Source organism: Chelonia mydas, chromosome 3, assembly GCF_015237465.2.
Source record: "Chelonia mydas isolate rCheMyd1 chromosome 3, rCheMyd1.pri.v2, whole genome shotgun sequence".
Lineage (NCBI taxonomy): Eukaryota > Metazoa > Chordata > Testudines > Cheloniidae > Chelonia > Chelonia mydas.
This window is the reverse complement of record NC_057851.1, coordinates 146,032,309-146,051,290: the sequence shown is the minus strand read 5'-3', so window position 1 is coordinate 146,051,290 and position 18,982 is coordinate 146,032,309. Positions and strand designations below refer to the sequence as shown.

The 18,982-nt window shown below is 42.0% G+C and overlaps 1 protein-coding gene across 1 annotated transcript in view; it reads right to left on the bottom strand.

Moving 5' to 3' along the window:
• The window catches only part of DNAH8 (dynein axonemal heavy chain 8), a 612,643-nt gene that overhangs the window by 330,067 nt on the left and 263,594 nt on the right, over positions 1-18,982 (bottom strand). Inside the window, exons 31-34 of the mRNA XM_037895538.2 lie at positions 15,860-15,964; positions 15,157-15,270; positions 12,227-12,289; positions 6,011-6,111 (exon numbers count right to left, since the gene is read on the bottom strand). Of these exons, the coding sequence (XP_037751466.1) occupies positions 6,011-6,111; positions 12,227-12,289; positions 15,157-15,270; positions 15,860-15,964 (383 nt within the window). The remainder of the gene's footprint in view (positions 1-6,010; positions 6,112-12,226; positions 12,290-15,156; positions 15,271-15,859; positions 15,965-18,982) is intronic.

The following is an 18,982-nucleotide window of genomic DNA, read 5'->3' as shown; positions in this document are numbered from 1 at the left end:
TCTTTGGGACCTCAACCAAAGTATCAAAACTGATGTTTCAACATTGAGGGCTGCACAGTTGAAGTTTGGGGAACCATCGGCTTTCATTTCTGCACCTGTTGTCTTCTGCTGGGGTTTGTATTGTCTCTGAGGTGGAGGAAACTGGGCTGGTCGGGATCTTTGTGATGTCTGTGACTTACTGTATTGTATTATTTGTTCCGCTGTGTAGCTCCCCAAAGAGCATAATGTGGCTCTTCAGTCCTTCAGTGTGTGTAGTGAGGCATCTGTCTTTTCTGCAAAGAGTTTGGATTCTTTGAATGGAAGGTCCTCCACGGTCATTTGGACTTCTCTTGGGAGAATGGAAAGGTGAAGACAGGAGGCTCTCCTCATCACTACTGCCATTGATATGGAGCAGGCAGCTGTGTCTCCAGCGTCTAATGTAGTCTGTAGTGCTGTCCTTGCCAGAAACTGGCTCTTGGCAATGATGGCTTGGAATTGTTCTCTTTGATCATTTGGGAGATGTTTAATAAAGGCATTAAGTTTTCCATAATTGATATAATATTTCACCATAGAGCCTGGTAATTAGCAATCCGAAATTGTAGGGTTGCTGATGAATATGACTTCCTGCCAAATAAGGCCAGTCATTACCAGTTCTTGTAGTAGGGTGTTGATTTAGCATGGTGCTGTTTGCCATGTGTGTTTACAGTATATACAATAAGGGAATTTGGGGATGGTTGGGAAAATAAGAAGTCCACAATCATAGAGGGGACATAATATTTTTGTCTGCCCTTTTACATGTGGGAGTTATCATGGCCTGAGTTTGCCAGATGACCTTGGCTGGGTCTAGTTAAGCCTTGTTGATCAGGAATGCAATACGTGCTGGTGAGGATGTGTGGAGGATGTCCAACACCTTGTTTTGCAACTCCTTTACTTCTTCAAGGCAGATCTGAAGTGTCTCTGCCATTCTCCTAGTGAGGTCTAAAAATTGTTCAAAGTTATGTGCCATAGATGGTGGAGGAGGCATCACAGCTTCACCTGGAGTGGATGATGAAATGTTTATTGCTCGAGTAATTTCTTGATCGAGCCTTGCCTCTTGCTTCTCAAAGGTCTCCTCTTGGGGATCAGGGAGTCTAGAAATGGAAGCTGAGGGAGATCATCTTACTCTAATCCTATGGGAGACACTTGAGGTCCTAGAGGACTGGTGTCTATAGGCTGCCCATGAGTCCCAGTACAGCCACTGGGATAGCGTGAAGGGCCTGGGTGATGGTACACAAAAATATCCATACCAAATGGGTGGGCCTTGTCAGTCCTGTCATGGTTCTAGGTGACTGGTCCCTTAACATTGCCCTGGGAAACTTTGCACTTAGACCGAAGATAAGTTATCATTGTCCTCTTCCTTTTCACTTGATAGAGGCTGGTGGTGAGTGTCCTAGTACCACAGGGAATTCCAGAGACCGAGATGTGGTCAGTACTGCACCGCACCACCGATACCAAGCAGCAGGGATTCCAGTTTCTCTGAAACCAAGAGGTCCTTGGAGAAACGAAATTCCTGTGGTACTGCCATGGTAATTGGTACCAACAAAGTTTGTCTAGAATGGCCAATGAGTATCAAGGAGTCAGTGGTAGCTGTAGTCTTTTGTCTGATGATCAACCAGAAGAGGTCTCTGATTGAAGTGATCAGTACCACGGCTTTCCTTGTCTCCAGAGGTGCCGTTTTAGAAGAGGTATTCTACCACTTCTCTTGTCAGATGGTACTGATGCTACTGAGCTGTGCCCCTCTGGTTTTTAGGCTTAGTGCTGGTACTGGTAGTTGAGAAGCCTAATGTCTCATGGGTACTGCGCTGCGGCTCTGTTGGTACCAAGGTCACTGATTTTGCCAGGGATCTCTTTCTCCTGGTCAATTCTTCAATCTGAGAATAGCTCTCTTTTCTGAGCTTTTGTGAGAGGAATCAGTAGATTTCCTCTTTGATGCCACCAGAGTATGATGTGCCATGGACGTTGATGGTTGCATCGGGGATTGTTGCTCTGGGGGAGTCCAAGGACTAGGGTCAGTGGCTGGTCTCAGAGAACTCTCCATCATCAGGAGCCTCAGCTTCAGTTCACAGCTCTTTCTTGTCCTTGCCTTCAATTTTTGACAGAAGGTACACTTCTCTGGTATATGAGCCTCTCCTAAGTATATATTTTGGAAATGATAGGAATGTAGAAACTTTAAGGAATTGTTGTAATGGAATGCTAAACTGTACTCTACTGTTCAGCCACTAGGTGATGCTGTGCATAAAAACCAGCTAACTACCTTTTGTAACTGTTGTTCTTCAAGATGTGTTGCTCATGTCCATTCCATTCTAGGTGTGTGTGTGTGTGTGTGTGCTCACATGCGCGGCCGTCAGAGATTTTTGCCTTAGTGGTACTCGTAGGGTCAGCTGTGGTGCCCTCTAGAGTGCCGCAATCATGCTGTGGTATATCAGGCACAGTCGGCCCATGCCCTCTCAGTTCCTTCTTGCTGACAACTATGACAGAGGGGCAGCAGGGTGGGTAATGGAATGGACACGAGCAACACATCTCAAAGAACAACAGTTACAAAAGGCAGATAACTGTTTTTTCTTCTTTGAGTGCTTGCTCATGTCGATTCCATTCTAGGTGACTCACAAGGAGATGGTCTTGGAGTTCACCGTCGTGCAGCTTGCAGCACTGCTCTGCCAAAGCCAGCGTCATCTCATGCCTGCTGGATCAGTGCGTAGTGCAATGCAAACGTATGAACAGACGACCAGGTGGCGGCCTGACAAACTCTTGGATCAGGACCTGAGCAAGGAAGGCTGCAGAGGATGCCTGCACTCTAGCGGTAAGAAGAAACTGAGAGCGCATGGGCTGGCGGCACCTGATATACTGCGGCATGAGTTCACCAGGCAGGACAGATGTGGGGAGGGGAAAGGAACATAGGTAGATAGGTCATGGTGTGGGCTTCAAAATGGTCGATAATCAGGGCTTTAACAAGAGACAGGTCAGTTTTCTGGCATGAGCAGTTTCTATTTTGAAAACATGTATTGGTGGGGGGCAGGAGGAGGCCAAATGTATGGGATGAAGGTGGGAGTTGAGGAGGGGGCTGGAGACTCAGAAAGGCTCCTAGTTCATATCTGCCTAAAATGGCTGTGGCCATTAGGCTTCCGGAACAGAAGGTAGCATGGCAGTATAGCATAATAATAATACATTTTAAAAACAGTTAGATACATGACAAGTTTTCCTCAATAGGATGTGCCTCCTCAACCCTGGCCTGTTTTTCAGGCTAGAAACTGGCTAGGAATCACGCTCAGTTCCTGCATGGCAGGAATCAGGGTCACTTTCTACCTGGCAACAAAGTTCTGGCTCCTGAACACATCTTGGCTTGCTGGGGACAGCTTTTCAGGAGGCTCCTCATGTTCATCCTCCAATGACTCTTGCTGCTCATCCTTGGAGTGGGGCAGCAAAGGGGGAGGTAAGTTTCAGTAGTGGTGTAATGCAGGGGTCGGCAACCTTCGGCACGTGGCCCATCAGGGTAATCCGCTGGCGGGCCGCAAGACATTTTGTTCACATTGACCACCCGCAGGCACAGCCCCACGCAGCTCCCAGTGGCCGCGGTTTGCCGTTCCCGGCCAATGGGAGCTGCGGGAAGCGGTGATCAGCACATAATGTCTCACGGCCCACCAGCAAATTACCCTGATGGGCTGTGTGCCGGAGATTGCCGACTTCTGGTGTAATGGATCAAAATTGTGTCCAGCTCCTCAAAAATAGACAGATCACGTTTCCACTGCCGGACTTTTCCTGGTATCCTTGGTTTTAATGTACATTCTCCTGGGCTGTTGGTCTTTATTCTGCACTGGTGGGTGATCTAGTTCTGGTGCCTTGCAGACATCTGCTTAGCAATGTACATAAAATGTTCTTTATTCCAGTGCCTGGCCACAAGAGCTTCCTGCATTGATGCTTCTTCCCAGATTGTGGATAAGATCGAGCGTCTCAGTATAGCTCCAGGCAGCTGCTCAAGTAATGTTGTAAGGCAATATCACAGCAATGCAGATATTTTTGAATTAAGGAGCAAATGGGGACATCCAGTCAACTTGACACCAGAGCAGTGGAGGGCACACAGGTAAATGGACAAATCAGTGATGGTCGCCCACAAAGCAGCGTGGGATAGCAATTGGAGGACTGCCAAAGTAGTGCGCAGCTGTAATGCATGAACATAAACAATAGACTGAACTAACACAATTCATATCAAACTTAGTTCACTTTGAAAGAGGACTCCAGAGTTTGATAAATGCAGTTAGTGCATCACAATGAATGGTATTTTGTGCATGAAAGTGTTTTCAAACCATATTAGCTCAACTCAACCCAGTTTAACCCCCCTGCGTAGACAAGCCTGTATTGCCCACATTTTAGTTTTTATTTGAAGATGCCTTTTAATATTTCCCTCCTGAAATGGTTTAAGTTGGAGGAAATGCTTAACTGGTTTGTACAGAAAGGCCAGATAAATGAACTTCTGACCAAAAAGCTGTGGAATATGAGAGGCAGGGGGATGCCCAAGACTATCAAATTATAGAATAATGCTTGAATAGGTATAGCAGAAATGGATTTAGCAGGGGACAATGGGTTTGACATGAGTTTGCAAGATTATATTAATAAAATTTCTAATTAATTTTGGGATGCCTTTGTATAGGCATTGTATCATGGACCAGAATGATTGTTGCTTTTTATATAGCTGAGGTTGGACAACCGTTAGAATACTGTATATAGTTCTGGCTGTCTCAATACCAGAAAGTTTTCAATAAATTGGATGGAATTCATAGAATATTAACAAAAATATTAAAAAGCTGGAGGACTGAAATATTTATATTTAGTATTTTAATGATATCATACCAATACATTTATCTAGGTAGAGTAACCTAAATAAAAACAAAATACCTTGCTCTCATATTGTTCCAATATAAAGGAATGAGTAAATAGAAGACAATACAATACAATATTGTACAAATATCAAATAGGCAAACACAGAGAGAAATGAGTGAGTTCATACTCACTATATATATATACTCACTCATTATATACTATAATTAGAATTCTATGAAAGGCCAACTTTTTAGAACAATTATATGAATAAGGGTAAGCTTTTAAAATTTCTGGACCTGATCTTTCAAAGGAGCTATGCTGATTCACACTTGCTGAGGATCTGATCCTCTGTATTTTGATACAGGACCAAAGTTAAAGTTGTTTCGATGTTAAATGGTCTGTGTATATGTACTGAGTGTTAAAAATAGTGGCAGAATTGTTTGCGTAACTTTAGTTTTCAGTTGCTATGTTTTTTAATACTTTGGGGTTTTCCAGATATGTTTAACGGTGTATCTTTTCTTCAATTGTGCAATCCTACCTGCAAGTTAACAAAGACTCTGTGTTCTAGTCTCCCTTTGTGGATTGTTTTGCTTTTTTTAATTTAGCCTACAGCTGCAAAAACCTCTGTGAGCCATCCAGAGGAAGCTTGAATACTGTTCAACTGTTTCTGAGACGGGCATGCAAATTTTTTTCCTGGAGTACATGTAATACTTATATCATTTCCCCAGTCATACCAATTCCCCAAACCCTCAGATTGTCTCCATCTCTGAATCCCCAGCTAGTCCCTGCTGCTTGGCTCCAGATGCTGGTCATTCCTCACTCCCCAACTGAAACACCACTTCCTGGCGCCAGTCAGTACCACTTTAGAGCCCAATTGCAGTTTTTACTTCCAGCTAGTCCCACTTCATGGACAGAGCACCCAGTCAGCCATGACTCTGCAGTTCCAACTCCATTCTAATTCCAGACCACAGCTGGTCTTCACCTTCCTTCCTATATCTCAGTTTTTTCTCCTCCCTCTGCTAAGAGTTGCAGGCACCCTGCTCTTTTATACCACATAAGGTCTGCCAGAAATGATGAGATAAGTACATATACTTTTGTACAAATGCCCTTTTTCAATTCACTCCAGCATTTCTAAAGTACTTAACATGTTCTTGAAGATAACTCTATTTTCCATTACCTGATTTTATGTAAAACTTCATAGTCTGTGACAGGTAATCCAAACAGCTGTTCACCAGATGAGTAAGTGACAAATTTCCGCCAGAGTTCATCAAAATTGGCCTGATCAAATTAAAATTTAAAAATGCAAACAGGATATACATTTGGTAACTAAGAGATCCTCTAATTATCATAAACTGCTGTCCAATTATAAAGCTATCTTAAGTCTGCAGTATGTATACAAAGAAATATCTAGTAACATCTTTTGGTCTCCAAAGGACATACATTTGATTTTAAATCCTGTTCAATTTCTACCTACAGTGGGGAATGTTTTTTCTAGTGTCAACAAGGAATGCCACAATAGCAGCAGATTACAATTTAACAGATTTTTTTAAAACTCTGTCTCATTTAATATTACATATGCTCCAGCTAAACAGAGAAAATGTGCACAACAAAGATCTGAAGAAATATTTTATAAAAAAGGATGCGCACTTAAAGCCACATTATATTATCCAGTCAGGAGAAATTAAACATTTTATTAGCTGGTGTGGACACAACTAGAAAAAACCATTAAATAGAGGCAGAATTATATAACTTGTCAGGCAAAGAGTACTGCCAGAAGATTGGTAAAAAGCAAATACAGAATCAATTTTAAAAAAGGAAGGATAAGTGATTCTGGCAATTACCATTCCACAAGTATAGAGAATTGGAAAATATTTGTATTACTTTTTGTAACTAACATACCCCTTTCAGTTTATCTGGGTGATATTACCCTGCCTGAATGCATAGTTAGATCAAGAGGGGCTGTAGACAAGGAAAGTAGAAAAGGATAACCCGTAGCCTAGATAAGAAGTATCCCCTCACACACAATAGTTACGTTTATAGCCATGAAGAGGGACTTCTCAGCTCCAACCCTGGCAATGTGACTGTTTGCCAAGGCTGAGAATCTGAACATCAAAACATTGGTCTATTAAAAGACATGCCCTACAGAAAAGGAGGGGCGGGGGGAGTTTTCAGCAGCTGCAGGTTGACCCAGATACACCGACTGGGAGTGAGGGATCTGCAGCAGACAAACTGTAATTTGGTCCTCAAGAGAAGAGCGGACACTGAGGCAAACCCATGTCTACCTAGGGGCTTGAAGGGAATGCCAAGCACAGGTAACACAGTATACACAGAGATCTGTTATTTTAAATCTTTTTCTCTGAGTGATGTGAATCTTTTAGCAAATAAACCATACTTTGTTTTGAAGAAACTACTTCTGTCTCACTGCATATTGTTGCTTTCCACAGGCTCCTGAAGGAAAACTCTTGCAAAGTGCCAGGGATTGCTAATAAATAACACAGTTGGCAATAGAGTCAGGTATCAGGTTTTCAGCTGGAACGCCCGGTCGAAAAGGGAACCTGGCAGCGTCCAGACAGCTGTGCTCAAAGTCCGGTTACTTGTACTAACCGGCCTCTTCCACTGAGGGGGCAGGAAGAGCAGCAGCTGTGGCTGGAGCCATGAGGAGCTGCTCTCTGCTCCCAGGCCTGCTGAGGATCCAGCAGTGTCTGGAGAGATGCGAGTGCCGTGACCTGGCTGGGTCACTTGATGGTGAGCTGGATTCCGGGACTCCAACAAGCGGAGCAAGAAAGGGGGTGTACTCATAGCAGGGATAGGGGACAACAGCCCAGGCACCTGCAAGAGGGGTGGAGAGGGCGGCAACAGCCCAGGCAACAGGTGTTCCAGAAGAGGTGGGGCAGGAAGAGGGGCGGCAGCATGCAGGGCAGCAAGGGGGCGAGCAACAGATGGGGAGGGGCAGCGGTAGCAGGCGGGCAATATACAGGGCAAGGAGGGGGGAACAGGCAAAGCTGCACATGGGGCAAGGAGGCAGCAGAGAGCCTGGGCTACCCAGCCGCTCTCTGCAGTTGGATTGCTTTGCTGACCCGGCAAGAAAGCCCCATGGCTCATGGGCCCTGCCCCCTCTCACCATATTTCAGCTCACGGGCCACACCGAAAAGTAGCCTTGACTCATTTATAGCTCCACAAAGGCCAAGCACACTTGGCTCCTAAAGCTGGCTGAGCCCCGTACAGGGCCTGTGCTCACCAGGCTGCTTTGTGCCCACACTCAGCGTCCCAGGGACCAAGCCACCAGGCAGGGGAAAGCCCCCTGCAAGGCAGACCCCAGCCCAAGGATGGCATGTAGGCACCTGTAGGGAATTGATTTCCTGGGGAGCAGGATTGCAGTCTAGGAGCAGGATACTTTGGAAGGGCATAGGTCACACACGTGCTGGAAAGGGAGTTTGGGCCAGTGGTTACAGCGGAAGGACTGAGAGATAGGACTCCTGGGTTCTAATCCCAGCTCTGTTACAGACTTGCTGGGTGACCCTGAGCAAATCATGTCGCTGCTCTGTGCCTCAGTTTCCCCTTCCATAAGATGAGGATGGCAATATCCACTTCCATTTACAGTGTATTTTGAGATCCCTGGCAGCGAAGCACTAGATCTGTGCTAAGCATTACTGTGACGAGTGGCTAGATCATGGCTCAGAGCCCACTTGCTCCATGCAATTTTCCAGTAAGGTTCTCAGAAGTCTGGGTGGAGCTCTGAGGGTCCCCAGGGAACTGGGAAATGAATAGGAGGGCTTAGTCCCATTGCTAGTGAGGCAAAAATTCCCATTGTTATTGCCTCCTAAACCAGCCCCATCCAAGGCAGCCTCAGTGGAGAGGCCACCATGAAGAGGCCCCCCAGGCATTTTATACACTGGGAGTGACCATCCAAGATAGGGATGGCGTCCCTGCATGTAGTGCACCGCTTAAATCCTGGGGAGCCAGGCATATTAGCATCAGCTGGAGGATGACAGGAACAAGAGGGAACCTTCTTTTTTTTTTTAGGGATGAACTTATCAAGTAACTAGGGTGTTAAACTAAGGGAAAAGAGTATGTAGAATGAGTAAGAGAAAAAGTTTTTAAGGAGTCTGCTGAGCTCTGAATCCAGCCAGGGACGGTAGAGAAGGAACAGAGGAGATCGGCCGTGAATGCGCACTATTAAGACAAGACTGGTATGTAAGGCAGGCTCTGCGCATGCGCGACCGGTATGGGTGCTGTAAAAATCTCCGAATGACGGCGCAGGGGCGCACTGACACCTGCAGTGGAGCACCCACAGGGACATCTCTCAAAGAAGAACTATCAGTTGCATACATACAAAATGGGAAATGATGGCCTAGGAAGGAGTAATGCGGAAAGGGATCTGGGGGTCATAGTGGATCACAAGCTAAATATGAGTCAACAGTGTAACGCTGTTGCAAAAAAAGCAAACCTCATTCTGGGATGTATTAGCAGGAGTGTTGTAAGCAAGACCCGAGAAGTAATTCTTCCGCTCTACTCCACACTGATTAGGCCTCAGCTGGAGTATTGTGTCCAGTTCTGGGCACCACATTTCAGGAAAGATGTGGACAAACTGAAGAAAGTCCAAAGAAGAGCAACAAAAATGAATAGAAGTCTAGAAAACATGACCTATGAGGGAAGATTGAAAAAATTGGGTTTGTTTAGTCTGGAGAAGAGAAGACTGAGAGGGGACATGATAACAGTTTTCAAGTACATAAAAGGTTGTTACAAGGAAGAGGGAGAGAAGTTGCTCTTCTTAACCTCTGAGGATAGGACAAGAAGCAATGAGCTTAAATTGCAGCCAGGGCAGTTTAGGTTGGACATTAGGAAAAAATTCCAAACTGTCAGAGTGGTTAAGCACTGGAATAAATTGCCTAGGGAGATTCTGGAATCTCCATCATTGGGGATTTTTAAGAGCAGGTTGGACAAACACCTGTCAGGGATGGTCTAGATAATACTTAGTCCTGCCTTGAGTGCACGGCACTGGACTAGATGACCTCAAGGTCCCTTCCAGTTCTATGATTCTATGCTCTACCTTGGGTTTTGTGAGGGGCAAGGCCAGATGGCTATAGAAAAGTAGTGGGAGATAGATATATTAGTTCCAGGCTAAACAAATCCCTGGTACCAGGATAAGTGAAATGGCAGCTGCTCCAGGTCAATTAAGACACCTGGCCAATTAAGAACTTTCCAGAAGGCAGGGAGAAGGCTAGGTTGATTGGAACACCTGAAGCCAATCAGGGGCTGGCTGAAACTAGTTAAAAGCCTCTCAGTTAGTCAGGTGGGTGTGCATGTCAGGAGCTGTAGGAGGAAGTTGCGCTGTTGGAGAGGCTGAGTAGTACACACCATATCAGGCACAAGGAAGGAGGCCCTGAGGTAAGGGTGAAGTGGAGCTTGAGGAAGTGAGGGCTGCTGTGGGGAAAGTAGCCCAGGGAATTGTACATGTTATATTTCTAAAAGGTCAGCTACCATAACTGATATTATTAGGGTCCTGGGCTAGAGCCCGGAGTAGAGGGTGGGCCCGGGCTCCCCCCCACAACCTTTGCCCCCTGATTAATCACTGAGACTGGGAGACAACAGAGACCATGCAAAGAAGGATAACTTCTCCTCACCTCCCTCGCTGGCTTATGATGAAAATGGCTTAGTAGACTGTGACCCTTGTCTCTAGAGAGAGAAGGGTTATGTGCAGGGTCACAGTGAGCCTCTGAGGCTAGCGAAATCTGCCAGGAAACGCGGGACCCACGGAGGCAAGGACAGAGCTTTGTCACAGTTTATGCAAATGGTATTGCACAGATCAGATCAAATCAAACAATAAAATCTCACCTTCATTTTCCTGTGTACTACGTTACCAGGCTCTAATTTAATTATAAGTCAATGGGGAATATTAAGTGAAATCAGGAAAAGCTCAATACAGTTGTACATTGAAAGAGAAAGAATGGGAAAGGGAAGTGTTAAAAGGCTGCGTATGCACTAACTATGCTCCTTTCCTGAGCCAGAGTCTGACCGCTGTGCCCCAGTTTGGCAGGCGGGCAGGCTCTGCATCAGCTTCTCCCAGCCCGGCTCTGCAGGCAGCAGATGAGTCCCAGAAGACGGGGGAATGAGCAGGGTGTGTGTGTGTGGAAAGCGAGCGATGGGGGAGAGGGGGGAGAAGAAGAGTGAGTGGGAGCGGGGCCTCAGGAGAAAAGGTGGGGCAAGGGTTCAGTTTTCAGCTTTTAGATAGTTGGCAACCCTAGCTGGCAACCAGGGTGTTGTAAGCTGGAGGCCAGTCAGAGAGTGGTTGCTTAGCAGGATCCCTCCTCAAACAGAAGTTGATGAATGGGCCTACCACTTGAAAGGGATAAATCAAGGGACTTGTAAAGGGTCTCACAAAGAACAGCCTGTCTACTGACTATCACTATAACTTATTTCCTTAGAAAAATAATTGAATCAATATTATGGCAAAAAAGTTAAATATTTAGCATATAACCAATGAACAACAAACTTGGCCAAACAAAAATCACTCAACCTATAGTAAGTACGATACCATCACTGTGATATTTGAGCCTTGATTGCATTATTTGACAGCACAACAAATGTAGACAGAAGAAGTAAGAGTGGCCAACATAATACACTTGAATTTTACAAAAGCATTAAATATAGTGGGCCTCTACCTTGTAGAGTCATTTGTATCTGTGCAGACTGAACATAAAGCATTACTCTTCCAATCTGGAAGCACATTATGTGCAATTTGCATTCACTCTTCACAGATACAAATGACTATACCAAATACAGGGCAGTGGAGTAGCAGGTACAGTTTCTCAAAATATTAGTTTCAAAATTACCATAATTCAAGCAGACATGGATAGGAACACTGTTGCATAAACCAAAAATTGGTTTTAGGAAACTATCAAACTCAGCAGCAAGTGTCTAATGAGGAAAAAAAGATTAAAGGGAGCTAGAGGTGTTGGTTTTGAAGAAAAGACATATGGCCATTTGACTGTGACTAACAGAATGAAGCGAAGGTACATACCAACTGTGTTTCTTTGCTGCAGAAATCCGTCCCTAAAATCCCCTGAGAATTTCTGTTTCTAATGCAGAAAATGTCTGTAGAAAACACACTGAACAAATTAAGTTCTTCTTCTTGTTGTTATTATTTGCATCACAGCAGTGTTTCAAGGTCCCAGTTGAGCACAGGGCCCACAGTGCTAGGTGCTGTATAATCACATAGTAAGAGACAATCCCTGCTCTGAAGAGTTTATGATCTAAGTAATTTACAGTGTAATGCTCAAGCTTATCCACCAATTCCCGTGTTCCATAGATAGTAATGGATCTTTTTCTAAACTCACTTTGATTCACAACTATGACTCTCAATTTAACATTTCAAAACTAACTTTTTTCGTACCTGGAATATTTGTAACCTGTTGCTAGCTTCTTGTGGTGGTGTATTTGGAACCATGGGTCCTTCCTAAAGCAAACAAATTGTAAACAAAGTGAATATTAACTCTTCAAGTATGTTAAGGCAAATTGTATATTTACAAACCATCAGCATATACAAAATTGTTTAAATAGTCAAGGGATATATGTAAGGGGTATATGAATCATTGAAGTGTGTCCATAAATCCCACTAATGCCAAAAGAATTACAGAAGTGTATCAAAGGAAAAAATATTTTAGATAAAATAGAAATTTCTGTAGTCTAATCAAATTTAGTATTAGTAGATAATATACTTTCATGTTTTACATATTTTCATCCTGTCAAAAATAAAGCGAGAATGCCCAAAAAGTGACTTGAGGCGACTCTTTACTTTTATCAAAGGTATAATCAAAGTTACAGAACACCCAAACTGCCATGTATTGCTTTTCTTTTCACAGAGCTTACTTTCACTGGTATTTATAGAACTGCACATAATTTCTTGTTAAGTATAACTTGAGGTGTTAGGAGTGGAAGGGAGGAAGATAGAAAGATTAACATACCAGTAACTGTATTTCAAGTATATTGACTCTGTAGATCTGCATTATGGGATGCAAACCCATTGTGCCACAGAGCTTGGAATCACTTTAAAAAAAAAAAGCAGTGCCCATTAGGGCTGTGAAAGCATCCCCCATGACTGTTAAAGCAAAGAAACAAAGGGCTCTGGTGACACAACATCCTTCATTTTTTCCACTACTTAAATCCCACTTCTCTGAAGTTTGGAAGGAGAACAAAGAAGGCAATATATTCAAAGAGCTAGAATTATATTTCTCCTTTGAGACCCATCCATGAGACTGACGGTAAAATTTTCAAAAGCCCTTGCATGAAATCAGTGGGACATAGGCCCCTAAACAGAAATGTGTGAATAACTGACTTTTCCATTGTTGGTCATATCAAAAAATAAAACAAAAAATTGCTTCAGGTTGACCCAAATGAACATCTTTTTTACATTTTTCAGTGTACCAAAGTAGTAAAAAAAAATTGTTTCGCCACAAGCAAAACATTTTGTTTGATCCAAAATGAAATATTTCATTCTGTTTTTAAGTTTTTCTAACCTTTTAAAAACAAAATTGAAGTAAATTTCTAAACAAAGGTAGTTTTGTTTCAAAAAATCATAACGTTTAATTCAGAACATTTCAAAAGAAATTGTTTTGATTTTTTCCAAATTTTATTTTCCTGACCAAAACAATTCAGAAAATTCAACACAAATTCACAAAGCATTTTTATTGCCATGATCTGCATTTTTCATCTCAGAAAATGTTACTGTGATCTATTCCTAAGGCACTTAGGTGCTTTTGAAAATGTTACCGTCAGTAATATGAGAAAAAATTAGCTGATCATTAAGATCAATCATTTATAAAAGGTTTAGCGCCTGATCTTTAGTTAGTGAAAATCAGGGTAGCTTCACAAATGAAGCATAATTGCAGTCTCCACTGAACTTGCTAAAGGAGTCAGAAGCATCAGAAAATGCTTGGAGAGAATGCTGAGAAAATACCCTTAGCGATCATTTCATGTTATTCTGGAAGATGCTCCATCAAGACGTATTTAACTGTGCTCTGACTGAATAATGGGTATGCTAAGGAGGATTACCAGAACTGGGAAACCAATTAGTCTATGTTTGTCTGGGAGAGGGCTTGGAGGCTGGAAAATCCCTAAACAACAGAATTAAGAAGCTAGATGTTAATGCTAGGATTTATATACCCAGGAGAACTCACAGATTACACTCAGGAAGCTTGAGGCAAGGAGCAGAAGTAAACTGAGCATGCTTTCATAGAACAGAGAACTTTTTTGAGTATGGGACCAGCCAACATCAAAGGAAGCTGACCTGGAAGAGAGACAGAGGGACTCCAGGATTCGGAGGGGAAGCCATGAACTGCAGGAAGGGGATTCTGAACACCCTAGAAACTCTGACCTAAACCCAGATCATGCTCCCGAGTGGTAATGAAAATGAAGTGAGGAAATGCATGTAGGGATTTATTATTTATGACTGGATCTGTATAGCTTTTCTGCTATCTAAAGCAAGGAGTAATTGTGTTTAGAAACCTTTGTGTGTGTTATATGCTTCACCTATCACATGTCCCTAAAGAGTTAAATTATAAGCCCAGAATGCCCATAAGGTTGGAGTTCTGGGAGATGGTGTGGTTAAACTACTGGGGAATCTGTGGGAGAGGAAAGGAGACACAACAGTAATCCTGGGGCAGAGGCTAGCTGGGCTGCAAAGATACATTTCCAAGAGGGGATAACAGAGAGTCTATGCACAGGAAGTGTGCCATTGAGACCAAGGAAAGAGGCAGTGCTGCAGCATGTTCAGACCAAGGGAAGCTTAAAGCACACGGGGCCCAGGGATGTGGGACCGAAACCCAGCAGCCGGGTGGGTGTCCAGGAACAAGAGCTGTCTGAAAATGCATATAGGACTTTTTTATTTTATATCTTTGGGTGAAAGAATAAATAAAACTTTATTTTGAATAAATTGTTTTTGAGTCATATTAATCAGCTTGTTGATCACAGGCTCCCAGAGAAAAGTCTTACAGGTGCTAAACTCAGTTTGGTCTGTCAGATAGACATGATTGAGAAATAGCAGGGCTGCAGCACAGAGATGAAGATTAAGAGTGGTAAAACTGCATGGTTCAACCCTTGAGAGAGATTAATGAAGGCGGGTTTATCATCTGAGGGGTGCACTTAAGAAGGACTAAAAGGGATCTGAAGCACAGCTGACCTAGTAACTATGACAGAAGGTCTGTTGGGTTACCATGCCCTCAGGAACTCAGAGACAACTCAGCAGATCAAAATTTTGGCACCTAACTGCTGCAAGCCATATATTCCGAGAAACTGAACCACAAGCCCAATAGATAACTTAATTACCGTGTCATATGATGTGTCAAAGTTTGCCACATCTTCACGAAATATTTCAACGGACTCTAACAGATTACTCTTAAATTTTGGCTGAACTTGAACCAACTCATCTTGAACACTGACCTAAAATATAAATGAATGTCCATTTATTAATAAATTATTGAAATAAAGTTATTTCTTTAAAAATAGTAATAAAGAAAGGGATGTCAATTCTATATAATCAAGTTGATTTGTTACATTAAAAAAACTACAGAAGCATTGGACAAAAAATAGCTTTTTATTCAGACAGCTAAATATGAAAACAGTGTTTAAAAAAAAATCCAAACAAAAAAATCCAAACACCTTCAAGGCATTATTCTCTTACAAGATGCTGTAACTTCCTCATCTTTAGAAAATTCAGAGTGGTCAAAACAAACTAAACTTAACTAACTAGCTACACAACAAAACCTGGACATTGTTCATATTCAGAGATTTTTTTAAAAAGTATTAGGGAAGAACAAAACAAAAGGATAGGATTCAGCTGCATTCTGACACTATGAAATGTGGGAAGTAACTTACTTCTCTCACTATCATTGTAAGAGATGACCAATTCCTACATTGGCTACTCCTGGAGCAGTACAGTTTATGTATTAATCCCTTACTCTCATATAAGCCTAATGACTCATATTATCTTCTAATAAATAGTAGCAAAAGGACAGTTTCAGATACTTACAGCTTTGGTCTGTAATTTGTTAAAAGAATATCTAAGTGTATCAACTCCTTCTGATTCCTCTTTTGTCACCTCAACTTCAAATCTATTTAAAATACTATAGGCTTCCTATAAAAGAAGAAAAAATAATTATGATGCAATTCAAATTTATTTGCAGGAATACAAAGTTTGTAAAATATACTTTAAAAGAATACAGTCAACTTAGTTTAGGCCCAAAATATACGTTTTGTTGGGTTTTTTTAAAAAAGGGGGTTTGGATGAAGAAGAGCCAGTCTCTGAGCACAACAGATACAGCTAATCTTGTAATGAGCAGAGCTATATGAAATATTAGAGGCAAATTTAGAAACACTAGACATTGCCTGTGTTAATGTTCACAGAACCGCCTAAAAATGTATTATTATATAACATGTTTTTCATGCTAATTACATTTTTTCAAAGTAGATTATTAATTGTATACTATCTAGATATACACGTACATTTTGAGAAATGTTCCCAACTCTGGATGATTATCAATACCACACTGAGGTTTTCTTATCACCCTGTTTACAAGGAATATTATTACAATATGTTCAGACTGATTTATCAAGTGCTTTCATATATAATAATGCTAGGATGAAGCTAATATTGCTTGATATTTTTATGTAGTTTGGTTCTGTTAATGCTGAGGCTTATATATTCTCTCGTTTACTACCCCCATTTTAGAAATAGGGCACAGATTATTTAAAGGAGAAAATGGGACAATTAGTTTAGTTTAAGGTTCACAACTGAGCAGAGAAATTATAATCAACTAAGACAAATGGCTGAGTGAAGTATGTAAGTCATTTGCCTGCTGTTGTGTACTTGTAGCGTGTATTCACTACAGCTTATGACTGCCTGTGAATACATAGTTCTTTCTTTCCTGCAACCCTCTATGCTTGGAAACCTCTTCCTATCTCAGCCCAAGCCTACACCATCTCTTCTTCTAAGTATTCCCTTAACCCACACTTCAGTAAGGCTTATGAAAACTAGTCCTCCCCTCAACAAAGCATTAATTAAATCAATGAGGGCGTAAGGGGGACAAAAATCAAACAAAAACATGGAACTAACAAGTAACTTGCTAATTATCATTGCTCTATATCCTGGTTTTTAATCACATTCCTGGTTTATATGTTTTCCACTTAGGGCACAATCCTGAAAATATTTATATTTAAAAGTGATGTACTCATGTCGGTAATCCCACTGACATGAGTGGAACTCACATGTTAGGAAACTCTATAGCAGTGGTTCTCAAAGTTTTATATTGGTGACCCCTTTCACATAGCAAGCCTCTGAGTGCGACCCCCACTATAGATATAAAACACTTTTTTTATATTTAGCACTATTATAAATGCTGGAGACGAAGCGGGGGGGCGGGTAGAGGCTGACAGCTCGCGACCCCCCATGTAATAATCTCGCAACCCCCTGAGGGCTCTTGACCCCCAGTTTGAGAACCACTGCTCTATAGTATATACTGTAAACACTTTGGGTCAGGACCTTATCCTTACACCCCTCTCTAAGTACGTAGGACACATATGGAGCTATTAAAATAAAATAAAATAAATATTCATCAGATTCAGTAACATTTTCCCTACACATCTATAACAACATGAATTGGCTATACTAGAAGATATGTTGAACACTGCTGCTACTATCAGAATTTATTATTGTACTAGAATCCCAAGAACTGGTAGACTGGATGTTGGTGCATGATAGATTCCCACTAAGGATCAAGATGGCTTATACTTTCCTAAAACTACTGCTGTTGGTGAAGATACTGTTCCATGTCTCCACTTGTGCACATACTTCTCTTGTCTAAACTCTACCTATTCTTTTAATCTTGCTGTTGGTGGTATTTACTGCTTCTATTAGTGCTGCTAGCTTAAATTCATCAGGGAGCTGTGTGGATGAGACAACTTTTCTCACAGTAGATATGTTTTGGGCTGCTATAATAACAGAAATTCCATATCTGAAATAGATTAGAACTCATGGATAATGGATCATTAGAAAAGAATGTAAGAATCTTGGCCCACCAGGATGACACAAAGGACAATGAATGACTCAGTGATAAATGAGGGAGGGGGGAGCTTCCTTTTATGGACACCCAGCCAGCCAGTTAGCTATAAAACCCGTCTTGGTGCTCTTCTCTACTTGCTTTACCTGTAAAGGGTTAACAAGCCCACAGGTAAAAGGAAAGGAGTGGGCATCTGACCAAAAGAGCCAATGGGAGGGTTAGAACTTTTTAAAATGGGGAAAAAACTTCCCTTTGTCTGTGTGTTGTGGTTCTCTGGAAAAGAGGGGAACAGGGAGCAGTTATGCTGTGAAAAGCTTAAGGCCAGATATGGAAATCATCAGATCATATCTAGAACTACTTATTTAACAATGCAGATATGTAAGTAGATCAGGAATGTTTAGAAAGACACAATTAGGTTTATTTATGTTTTTTTCTTATTGGCTTGTGGACTCCTCTGCGCTAACCCCAAATGCTTTTTGTTTTGCTTGTAACCTTTAAGCTGGACCTCAGGAAGGTTATTCTTGATGTTTAATTTTTGTAAGTGGGTTTTTTAAATCTAGCAAAAGCCTAAGTGCCAAATGTATTTTCTTTCTTTTTGTTTTTTAATACAATTTACCTTTTTTAAGAACAGGATTGGATTTTTGGTGTCCTAAGAAGTTTGTGCATATGTTTAATTAGCTGGGGGCAACAGCTAATTTCCTCTGTTTTCTTTCTCAGCTCTTCCCCGGAGCGGGGGTGAAAGGGCTTGAGGATACCCCACAGGAAGGAATTCCCAAGTGCTCTATCAAGAATAACCTTCCTGAGGTTGCATTTGGGTGGTGGCAGCATATACCCATCCACGGTCAGAGAAAAGCTGTAACCTTGGGAGGTTAATGCAGCCTGAAGTGGCCAGTATTAATTTTTAGAATCCTTGCGGAACCCCACCTTCTGCACTCAAAGTGCCAGATTGGGGACTCAACCTTGACAGACTCGTATACCTAATTTGAAAAACAGACACAGAGCTTGTCTAAATTAGGAAAAACGGGGCTTGTCTAAATTAGGGAAATTTGCACCAGTGTAACTGCATCACTATGGTTACATTGGTACAAACCTCAAGT